The 12,521-nt window shown below is 41.2% G+C and overlaps 1 protein-coding gene across 1 annotated transcript in view; it reads right to left on the bottom strand.

Moving 5' to 3' along the window:
• Window positions 1–9,362, bottom strand: part of SCN10A (sodium voltage-gated channel alpha subunit 10) — a 93,000-nt gene extending 83,638 nt beyond the window's left edge. The window contains 3 exon segments of the mRNA XM_029940880.1: window positions 4,573–4,653; window positions 7,685–7,812; window positions 9,093–9,362. Coding sequence (XP_029796740.1) covers window positions 4,573–4,653; window positions 7,685–7,812; window positions 9,093–9,362 — 479 coding nt within the window.
• Between the last annotated feature and the right edge of the window lie 3,159 nt (window positions 9,363–12,521).

The following is a 12,521-nucleotide window of genomic DNA, read 5'->3' as shown; positions in this document are numbered from 1 at the left end:
CCAAATAACTCTCACTTTTGAAAGAAAATGCTTTGCCTTAAAAGTTCAAAATAAGGATAGAGATTTTTACATGCTATATGATCTCAGCCTATATATAGTTAAGAAAACCGCAGGCCCAGAACGGTGCCTCTTAGACAGAGCCCCCAAACCGGGGCTTAAAACCCAACCTTTTGGCAGTTTCAACCTCCCCCAGAAATGTGGCCTCGACTGGTCAGTCAGGAAATTGTTCTTTCATCAGCCCAATGAGTCTGTCACTTGGGTCCCCTCCATCCCCAAGAGGAAGATGGGGTAATCTACAGAAGAAGACACCTGCTTTTTCCCCTTGCAAACTGTCCCCTCTGGAAGCATCCTCTTCCTTCGCTAATAACTCTCTTACCTCCATTCTCCTACCTAAAAAAACCTTACATTTTGGACAACTCCCCTCTACTTGCTAGAATAAAGTAGCAGTGGGCTGCTGCCGGGTTCGTGAATCATTTGATAAAGGAAATTGGATCTCCAACTTTATATATACGGAGAGAGAGAGAGAAGGAGAATGAGAATAAGCTAAAATATCAACAGTGAAGCTGAGGGCTGAAGGGGGAGGGGGGTGGGAAGGGGGTGATGGGCATGCAGGAGGGCACTCGTGGGGATGGGCACTGGGTGTTTTATGGAAACCAACCTGACGATAAACTATAAAAAAAAGAAAAAATACCAACAGTGATTTCTCTATCTAGTTAACTCTTTTCTAATTTATATTTTTCAGTAGTCTGCATAAATGCAATGGACATTTTAAAAAATTATTTTGTTTTTAAGCTTTTTATTCTAATATGTAATGTGCATAATTAAAATGCACATGGACCATAAATGAATTGCAAAACGAAGGCTTTCACCTTAGCTTGGGCAACCATAACAGCACACCCATAGAGGTTGACTTCTAGCTCAGAGGCGGGAAATTGGAGATGGGGGGTGTCTCTTGGCCAGGCCCTGGTGAGAGCCCTCTCCTTGGTTTGCTGAGGACGGATTCCCTGCTGTGTCCTCACATGGCAGAGAGAGTCCTGGAATCCACTCCTCTTCTCAGAAGGACACCAGGTCTACTGGATCTTGGTTCTGCCCTTCTGACCTAGTTTAACCTTGTCACCTTTTTAAAGGACCCTTCTCCAATACAGTCACATGGCTTCAACATACGGATTAGTCGGGGAGGGGGAGCATAATCCAGTCAACGGTGATGGTGTGACAACTACTGATGTCACTGAATGAAACATCATGAGCACCCCACACGCCCCTTCCCAACTATGCCCTCCCTCCTCTGCCCTACAGATTTTATTTTATTTATATTTTTACATCCTAAGTAAGCATCTCTAAACAAAACAGCTAAGCTCTACTTGTTTTTAAATTTTGTGTAAATGGAATCATACTTACATAATCTCTTGTGTCTGGCTTTTTTCATCCTTGTTTTTTTGAACAATAATTTACTCATTTTAATTGCTATACATTATCTCCTTTTAAGAATATAAGAGAGATATTTAATGCATTCAAAATTTTTTGGACATTGGGTTGTTTCCAGTTTGGGGCTTTTATGGACAGTGTTCATAAACTTTCTGTAGCTGTATCCTGGTGCCCATACATATTTCTGTTGAATGTACAACTGAGAATCATAGTATATGTGTGTCTTCACCTTTATTTGCAGGTATCCACTGATTTCCAAAGATGTTGTACAAATTTACATTCCCATCAGCAGTATACGAATTTCTGTTGCTCCACACCTTTCTTAATTCTCGGTATTGTGACAATTAAATAATCTCTCAGGGTAATTTTTTAAATGTCTTCTTAAGTTTATTTATTTATTTTGAGAGACAGTGTGGGAGCAGAAGAGAGAGAGGGAGAAAGAGAGAATCCCATGTGGGGCTCAAACCCATGAACCCTGAGATCATGACCTGAGCTGAAATCAACAGTCGGATGCTTAGCTGACTGCGCCATCCAATCTATCAGTGTAATTTTAATTCATATTCTTTGGTTAAGGATACTTTCATGGACTCTTGACCATCTGGGCTTCTGCTTTTGTGAAATATCTTATACAAATATTTTGCTCACTTCAAAATTGGTTGCTCTGATGTTTTTCTAATTGATTTGTAGGGGTTCATTCTTCTGCATAGAAACACTTTTTAGGTCTGTGTGGTAACAAATATCTCCCACTCAGTAGACTTGCTTTTTCAGTGTTACAAAGTTGTCTTCTCATGAACAGAATCTTAATTTTAGTATGCTAAAATGTATTCGTTTTTTCCTCTATGATTAGTGCTTCTCGTGCCTTATGTAATGAATCTTTCCCTAACCTGAGGTCATGAAGAAATTCTCCTTTTATTTTTTCCTAAAGTCTTTATGTTTTTGTCTTTCATCAAAAAATTTAACTATTCATCCACATAGGTTGATTCTTGTACGTGGCATAAAGTTGGATGTTCAAAGTAATTTTTCTATCCAGATACCAAATTCTTCAGCATCATTTGTTGAGGACTGCTCTCTCCCCACTGTGCCGTGGTGCCACCTTTAACGCAAACTCAATGCCTGTACGTGAGCCAACGACTCCGTTCCATTAGTCTGACTAATCTTACCTCCGTTGCACATGGTTTCAATTATTGGAGCCTTAAGTGCATCCTAGCATCCAGTAGGGCCAGTTTTCTTTTTCCACCTTGTTTTTCTTCCTCAAAAGTGTGTTGGCTATACTTTGCTCTTTGTATTTTTATAGAAATCTTAGAGTCAATTCATTGAGTAATAAAAAAAAACTTGTTGGGATTTTGATTGGGCTCACATTAAATTATTCACTCATTTTGAGGAGTCTTACAATATTGTGACTTTGAATCTGGGAATATAATACATCTCTCAATGTATTGGATTTTCTATAATATCACTCAGTATTTTTCATAATTTTTTGTAGAGATATCACTCAGACTTTGATAATCTTGTTTCTAGATACTTTTATTGTAAAATGCCAGTGTAAATGGTATTTTTAAAAACCATTGTTTGTTGCCAGTATATAGATATGCAATTAATTTATGTATATTAATTTGTACCCAGTTACCTTGTTATGCTGTCTTGTTAACTTTAATAGTTTATCTCTAGATTATGTTGGTTATTTTACGCACACAACTGCATTATCGGTAAATCATGGCATCTTTGCTACTTCTTTTCTTATTCTTTCTTTTCCTTGCCTTACTATGCTGGCTAGGCTCTCCTTTACAAAGTTCAATAGAACCAATGAAACAGACATCTTTCTTTCTTTTCTTTTTGTTTCTAATCTCAAATGGACAGCTAGGCATGTTTCACAATTAAGTATGACATCTGCAGCCTCCTTCGGTGTAATTGTCCTTCATCAGAGCACAGGAATTCCCTTATATTTCTTCTTTTCTAGGTATTTCTAATCACAAACAGATCTTAAACTTTATCAAGTGATTTTTCAGCATCAATTAAGATGACTACATGATGATTCTCTTGAATCTATTCATAGAAATAAAACATATAGTGTACCCTTGAACAGCACAGGGGTTAAAGGCACTGACTCCCTGCACAGTAAAAATCTACATATAAGTTTTGACTCCGAGAAACCCTACTATTGACAGGAAGTCTTATCAATAACATCAATAGTCAATTAGCACATATTTTGTATGTTATATGTATTAGAGACTGTCTTCTTACAGTTAAGTAAGCTAGAGAAAATAAAATATTATTAAGAAAATCATAAGGAAGAGAAAATACATTTACAGCATTGTACTATATTTATTGAAAAAATTCATGTAAAAAGTGGACCCACACCAAACCTATATTAAGGGTTAACTGGATTTTCATTGTGGCATGTATTAATGTTACAATCAGCAAAAATAATTTTTTAAAATTTATCAGGTGGAAAAGACAAAGCTCTACAGACCTCCCATTATTATACCAAAGGTATGCCAGTCATGTACTGAGCTGGGGGAACCTCTCTTGGATTTGTTGGTGCAGGATGTTTGCGGAAACATTATGTTTCCCCCCATTATGTTCTGAAACTACAGAGTTTCCATCTGCTAACCCAGGAAATAGAATACTCTCAGGAATATTAAGGGCACTTTGAAGTGTATGAGCCATGATGACATGAATAGCTTCATTCATGGGTAATTTTCTGAATATGTTCCAGAACCATTTGTTCTTCATTCTGTCTCAATTTTGCTCCTGCTTCTCAGAGCAAGCCTTCCCTGAACTTGGTTCATGTGTGCACCTGGCAGGTGAATGTGGGGAGTGGGCGGTGCGGAGGCTCATCTGCCCAGACCACCCCACACTAATGAAATCAGACCCTCTGGGACTGAGACCCAAGCATTCATACTTTAAAAATCTCCCCAGGGGATTCCAAGGTTGAGAACACCAGTCTATAGTTCTTCAAAGCTGAAAATCACATGTGTGTTTATGAACCAAAGTCCACAGAGAAGGAAATATCTAACCACCATAAAGTCTGCAGTACTCCAACGAGACCAGCAGGAAAAATAAAAGAAAAAGTCACCAAGTAAAGGAAGAGATGAGGAGGACAGGAAGAGGAGGCATACGAATGACAGTGACAGCAAATCTACTTACTCGATTCTCTCTGGAAGCTCGTTTTGGGTCATGCCCACACAATTGACCAAAATAGTGACCGTAATAAACCAGCTGAACCACCTGAGAGGACTGTGTTAAGGGAAAGCTGAGAGCCGCCATATTTCTCTGGCGTCATCTATGATCACTGTGACACGGAACAATTAAATTCATAGCTGTTAGCTAGGATCAGCTCTAGTGTTTTGTCACATAACAACTGCTAACATTCACTGAGTGCCTATCCTGCGCCGGCTGATTCACGTTATTTCTAATACAACTGGAGCTAGGTAGCTATTCAATCCACATGTCAGAACTAAGAAAATAGGCTTCAAAAGCTTAAATAATTTTTCCTAGGTCACACAGCCAGTCAATCATGGTGCTGAGATATGTCCTCAGATTGTTTGATAACAGAACCCTGAGCAAGCAAGCAAGAAACAAGAATCCTTTCTCCAAAACTCCCTACTGCCCTGGCACCTTCATTTCACTCTACGATATAGTCTGGAATTACATCCAGAAAATGTCTCTTTTTTCCTAAAAGACAAAAAAAATTCTCCTAAGAAGTTAGAGGTAAAGGGAGGGTCACCAGCTTTCACGAGAATTAGTTCAGTCAGATTGTTTTCCTGACTCAGCGGAGGTCAGTCACACTGAGGACGTGGACCTCTGGCTAGGAATGGTGGGGGCAGGCACAGAGAAGGAAAGTGCTGGCTCAAGGAGAAAATTCCAGATGGAATTAGGCTGCTGGTAGAGAACTCTGTTTAACCATAGGGAAGAATTTTTGAGGTTGAGGCAAGCGATCACCACAAGGGGAAGGAGACAGTGAAGAAGTGAAGGTGAGTGGGAAGGGGTAAAGAGACAGAAGGAAATGTTGATGGAGAAAACCCAGAGATAAATTTCTTTCATTGGACATTTTTCTCAGGACTAGCGTGGGCTCCTAACAATTACTTCCCAAAGAAAAACAAAGCCTGAAGATAAGCTTGACCTGCAGAGAGAGTGAGCCGCTCATCTTTCATAATTTCAGTTTGAGCAGAAGTATTTAAAGCTATTTTAGTTTTCTGTAAATGTCTTTAATGTGCCCTGTTTTACAGTTACTTAGGAACACATCTATTTTAAAAAGGGAAATTCTGCTAATTAAACCACATTTTCCTGTTGACTTGCAATTAAATTAAGAAATGTGTTCACATGGGGGAAAATGTTATCCCAAGGATTAAATTAAGATCATATCTCCAACTCCACAAACCTTTAAAAGTCATGTATTAGGTATAATGTTACTTGTGGAAACATGGATAGAAAATTTGATTAGAATTACAATTTTGGTGAAATATTAATAGGAGGGCACTGAGAATTCCATAGCTTGAAGAGTATCTTTTGGGAGTGAAGCTTCCAAGTTCGTAAGATTTCAATATACAAATGCAGGCTTTCGTGAGAAAGAGACAGTCGATCGCTTTCCTGTCCAGCTATGACTCCATCCAGCAATTATGGTTCATCAAATCTCAAGATGAATAGAATATTCACAGGTTGCTTGATTTTTTAAAGGGATTTTATTTCTCATTAGGTGTTTCTCACAGCTAATTTAGACATTAATTCATTGAGGATGCATGGAGAGGAGTTGGTATATTTGCTATTTTTCTTTATTTGTGATTTTTATGTCATTGGACTTTAAAAAAACACCCAAGTGTTTCTTTATTTGTAATTTTTACGTAACTGGACATATTTTTAAAAAACATCCAAGTAGAGATGACATACTGAGAGAATAAATTACCTCAGTTCATTTCCATTAACTGCCAACTTACTTATTGCTGATACTGTTCTAAGCAGTAGAAGTAGCAGTTAACAGGCTGGGCGTGTTAACTGGCTGTGTGACCTTGGACAACTTATTTAATGCCTCTGAGTAATAGTTTCATCATCTGTAAAATGAAGATGCTAATCCCTTCTTCAAAGATTTCTGTACCTGTGACAGGGATGAGGTATTTAGCAAATGGTAGCCTATGATGATCATTACATATAAGATCAGAAAGTCCAAGACTGAGTTAAGAAAATATAACCCCCACTGCTCGGCCATAAAGATCAAACATGTAAAGGGAAAATGTAATGCAACAGCATGGAGCAGCACATTTCGGCCTGGGAGGAGTCTGCGCCAGGACGACCAGCTCCCTGAGCGCGGTCCAGCAAGCTGCCCCAGAACGGCAGGGAAAGAGCTCCTTTTTCCGGGGCCTCCCCGGAAGAGGCTGCTTCCATCTGTCAGGCAGCCAAGGCAAATCAACCTTGTTCTTGCAAATCAACCTCCTGGAAGCCAGGGCTGAATTTGTCACTAGGAACTTCCAATTTGGACAGCCACCAGGGAAGATCCTTGGAAGCCAAGCCAAAGTCTCTTTTTTGTCCTAGTTTGGCTTGCCTTGAAAAACGAAACAAAATAAAACAAAAACTGAAGGCAGATTCTGAAGCTACCTAAAAGAAGTTAATAAAACACAGACATTTGACCGATTTATCACTAATCATTACTATACTCCCCCGTGGCATGAGCCTTGGACGATTGACATTTTTTTGGATTACTGACCTTCTTAGCCTGCTTACAGTTTGGGGGTACCTCGGGATGTTGGCAGACCCCATGACCAAGGTGGTCCCACTGAGCCAATGTCTGCCCCACCCACTCGGGCCAGTACCGCTGTTTTGCCCAATAAACAGCCACCTCCCAGCATGGCCGAGGCACAGAGTAACCCATGCTTATCCCATCTTCCCGAAGACCCCTCAGGGCCCTCTGACTGGTTATTATGTCATGAGAAAAGCAGGCCTCCTGTGGTGAACATGTGCCTGGCTTTGCACCAGCAAAGCTCCTTCATACGGAGGACAGGCTTTAGGTCACGCATGCATAGATGTGTCCCAACTAGTCTAGGTGAACCCCAGCCCACCTGTGGCTTGCATGAGTATCTCCTCTGTCTTGGGACTGCTTTTGGGTATTGAACACATTAAAGCCACAAACATTTTTTCCTTTCCATTTAATGGTTTCATTGTCTCAGGATTCAATTAGAGGAAACCTCTATTCTAACCTCTGAAGAAGGTACTGAACACTGGGCAAAGCCTGATTCTAAAAGGAGTCGTGTGGAAGAAGCAACAGTGCAAAGGATATGAGTGGACAGACACTTTGATGGCTGTTCTTCTGATCAGGTTGAAAGGGCTGAATAACCACAGGGCCCGAGTTGCACTAAACCGGGAAATGGTCCTCCCTTTGTTCAGCACCATAAAGGTCTACAACAAAACAAAGCAGAAGGTGGACCGACAGTGAGAAGTGTGGTCCTCACACATCCATGTTTTTAAGCATGAATGGCGTCATCTTAGGCTTATGAGCAAGAAGCACTCTGAGAACCATGTGTCCACTGATGGAGAGCCAAATGGACAGGCAGACTTAGTGGGGGTCAGGAACTAAGAGCCATATCCTCACCCTCCTAGCAAGACCCCAGTCTCCGTGGGTGACTGCGCATCAAGATGAGCCCACTGAGAGTGCCCAACGGGCAGGCAGCTGCCCTGGGGCTGGTGAGATGCATAGGCCCATGGCTAGGATCCTGGCAGCAGGAAGGTGGGGTCTGGCTGCATTAAATTCACCTCCAGATTAGCGGATCACCCCTGGTGCTGGGGTGTCCCTCTACTCTCCATTTTCTAGATCTTGCTTTTGAAACCCTCCACTGGTCCCATGGGAGCATCTGAGAAGGCAAGGGCCCTTGGCCCATGAGATGAAGGAGAAAGACATTCCAGTGCCCTTTTATTTTCTCTATAAACCATGTTTGAGATGGCTAATTCCTGTCCCTCTCAACAACCAAACATGCACACATTTTTCTTGGCTGTGTGGAACATCTAAGACACTATACAAACAGGGGAATGGAAGCAGCTCTAACTTAAACTAGTGGTTCTCAAATGTTCTGATTTCAGGACCCTTTAATACTCTCAAAAATTGTTGAGAACACCAGTAGTTTTTGTTACTGGTTATACCCTTTTGCTTATACTGTGTGTGTGTGTGTGTGTGTGTGTGTGTGTGTGTGTGAGAGAGAGAGAGAGAGAGAGAGAGAGAGAGTGTGTAAATGTGTGTGTGACCCCCTAAACCCACTGAAAAGGTTTTGGGAATCCAAGGGATTCTGATATCATACTTTGAGGACCACTGGTTTAAACCATCCTGATTTCGATTCCCCTTCTGTACTCTACCCCAACCCACAACCTCAGGATCTCTGCTCCCCACTTGCAAAGAGACCCAACAGGAGATCCTAGGCCACTGGTCGGTCATCTAAGAGAATAGCCAGCTTCCTCTGAAAAATTTACAACAGTTGTTGCTTTTGGGGTTTTCAGTTTAATTAGCCCCTACCACAAATATTATAAAAATGTGAAGAGTGTCAAAGGGATGAGTTGGATATGTTTGTCATTAATGGAGTCTAGCTGATAGCCACATCATCCAGGTACAGGAGAACTCCCTAGGCTAAGTGGGGCAGAGTCTTCCTCTCCCAGAGCTGAGAACAGCCTTTCAACCCTGTCCCCCTTACCCGGTGTGTGCTGTAGAAGGGGTCCAGATCCTCCAGGGGCTCCCCAACCAGCTCTGCAGGGAGATCACCATAGAACTTGGGCAGCTGGTTGCAAGCTTTCAAGTCTAGCTGGGGCCGAGACTTCTCTTCTTGGTCCTTCTGCTCTCTGTGCTTATCTTTGGCTTTCTTTGCTGCCTGCTTGGCAGCAATTCGCTTTTCAGTCTCCACCAGGGACTCTGGAGTGAATCGACGGAAGTTGGGAGTTTCCAGGGACCCAAAGGGGAATTCCATCTTCTCATTCTTTTTCAGGAAGAATTTATACTCTTATGAGAGTGGACATCACCACAGAGGTAACAGCCTGCCCCCTGGCTCTCTCCCTCCAGTTCTTTCTTAACTCACACTTTGTTGCTATAACAGCCTCCTCATCCAGCACCCAGTTCTTTCTTTAATAACTACACTGAGCTCTCTCCAGACTCTTACCTCCCTGTGGAAGTTTGGGGGAGGCTGTTTGTTCCATCCTTCTCCAGGCACCTCAGGGCCAAGCTAGCCCTCCATGAGCTTCTAAAGCATTACTCCATCTTTTTGTAACACCACCACCACCACCACCACGATCACCACTGCCAGATTTATCCATACTGCCCTCTCTTCTTATTTCTATGAGCACTGAGCAATAGGCTCTCTCCTGCATGCATTAAAGACTGGTTCACGTAGTCTTTGGCAAAAACAAAGCTAGTAACATTTTCCCCTTTGAAAAGCATTTGTTAAAAAGTATGGAAGATATTAACATGTTTTATTGTTCTTTTATTATGCAATGGATGCTTTTAAGAAGTGACAGCCATTCCTGGATGTGACAGCAAGCGAGAGGAGAAAGCCCAGCTCTGTGAGCACATAACTGCACTTGCTAGCTGCGGAATGCTCTAAGCTTGGCAGCATATTTGTATTTTTTTCTGTTCTTAATAAAATACATCATTTAATTTTCTTAAATAGTTGCTTTTTTCCCCAATATAACATTTTTATTTTTAAAATCATTTGAAAAATAAGACTTTGCTTATTTCTTCAAATGATTGATTCATGATCCCGTTTTTTTGTCGTTTATTTTAATCTAATTGCACCTATATTTCCTGATAGCCTATCAATGACTTAATAGGTCATGATGATTTAAAAACTGTCCTATAGTCCTATAAGTTTGTAAAATCCTTATCTAATACATGGCTTCTAATGATGCCAGACAGGATCTTTGGGACTCTGGTCCATCATGGTCCATATAAAACCTGGAAGGCATTCTAATGACTATGTTTTCCATGGGCTTCAATATTCTCAGGAAGCTTGCCACCCCTAGCACTGGTCTGGAAGCATACAGAATGTTTGAGTATATGAGCATTATATATAGCTATATATAACACATAAATATGCTATATATATATATATATATATATATATATATATATAGCATTATACAGGGCAGTGTATACTGCTCTACAAGTTAAGATACAGATTGTTGGACCCAACATACAAAGATTCTCATTCAATAGGTCTAAGGTGAGATGTAGGAAGCTGCGTTTATAAGCTCATAGCTGAAGCTGTTGAAGGTGTTCTATCTTTGAGAGGCAATGGAAGTGCAACTATGGACATGAGATGAAGTGAAGGTCAGGGTTACAAGATCAGAGTAAGATTTGATGACCTGTCCCAACATCTCTAAAGTCTAGAGGAAAGTCTTCCTGGATTCTAGAGGTAAGTCAGAAGCCAGTGTTGAGTGTAGTAGGGAAGAAGTGACCTGGAATCAAGGGGCTGGGTATTCTGGTTGAGTGACCATCCTAAGAAATGGACTCCTCAGAGGTTTTGGTGAGGCAGTCCTTGGGACCTCCACCCTTCTGTTATCAGAATTAAGGCAACCATTGGCCAGAAACTTCAGGGAGCTTATACTCAAGGGATGGGAACAAGAGTGAAATTTGTATGGAATTTGTATGTTTCTGAGGTTTAAACTTCTGTAGGTATTTGCCTGTTATTTGGGATTTCTAGGCTACAAAAGGACCCACTGAATCTCTTCTGGATGGACCATAAAGGCATCTTAACTCAGATTTCTGAACCATGGTGAGTAAGCAGTTAAGAAGAAACAAAGTCAACCAAAAGTGATTAAATATATACTGGGTGTTTCACATTTGTCATTTCACTGGTGATGGAAATAACTAGTTGATCTTTAGCCAAGACCTATGGTCTAGGCAAGCCAGCAGATTCAGGGCTGATAAGTGGAGGTGGATATAAATAAGGGTACAAATGAGGGTCTCCTTGAGCTTGTAGTGGGTAGGGCAGGTGTGATGTTGTGGTTTATAATAAGAAATATGTATTTGGTTGTTGTCCCTCTTATGGTACAGGGCTCTTAAAACCTTTAGAATTTCCTAATTGAAATGTATGTTAATGTGGTGCCTTTTGAAACTGTTTCTCTGAGTTCTGTGAGCCATTCTAGCAAATTAACCAAATGCAAGGAGGAAGTCATGGAAACCTCTGATTTATAGCCAATTGTTCAGAAGCATAGGAAACAATCTAGGCTTGCAATTGGCATCTGAAGTTTTGTGTAGGTGGACAAGGGGCAGTCTTATAAAACTGAGCTCTTAACCTGTGAGAAATCTTAACCTGTGAGTTCTGATGCTATCTTCAGGTAGATAGTGTCAGAACTGAGTTGAACGGTAGAACATGCAGCTGCTGCCTGCAGAACTGCACCTTGGTGGAGTCGGGGACCTCCTAACACGCACGCGCGCGCGCACACACACACACACACATTGGGATTGGGTATTAGAACATCTTAACAAGACAGAGGGTTCTTTCTCCCAGTTTCTGTTGTTATCAGTAGAACAAATGTTTCTATAGTCTTACAGCGAGTCTGAGTTGCCCACAAAGATGGCTGAACCTCATGAGAAGAATTACTTGAATTATCAATCTACTGCAATAACAAAGGTGGGCACGATTGTCTCTTTAATCCCCACAGAAGTCCTAAAAAGTAAGTAGAAGGCATTTTCTTACATATAAGACAAATAATAACCAGTGAATACTATAGGTTATGAAGATATTATCAGGCTAAACAAGCTAAGCTTGTCTCTGAGTCTTTTGATTCCATGCCTAGTTCTTTTCTATTTCTGGGATGAACTGGCTGGAGCAGTTCTGGAATCCTGCTGTCTGGGGCATCACTGGAGGGCTCTGGACTTAATAGAGGTATGGGTTGATCTGAATGCATTCAGACTTGATGACGTTTTCAAGGGGTCTTAGAGCAGCCCCTTTGTGTCATATAGCTCACTGAGACTCTTAACAAACAATGGGGGGCGCCTGGGTGGCTCAGTTGGTTAAGCATCCAACTTCAGCTCAGGTCATTATTTCGCAGTCTGTGAGTTCGAGGCCCACGTCAAGCTCTGTGCTGACAGCTCAGAGCCTGAAGCCTGCTTCCCGTTCTGTGTCTCC

This window comes from Suricata suricatta, chromosome 5 (genome assembly GCF_006229205.1).
Source record: "Suricata suricatta isolate VVHF042 chromosome 5, meerkat_22Aug2017_6uvM2_HiC, whole genome shotgun sequence".
NCBI lineage: Eukaryota > Metazoa > Chordata > Mammalia > Carnivora > Herpestidae > Suricata > Suricata suricatta.
Note: the sequence above shows the minus strand (reverse complement) of the source record. Positions and strands in the feature narration are given on the sequence as shown.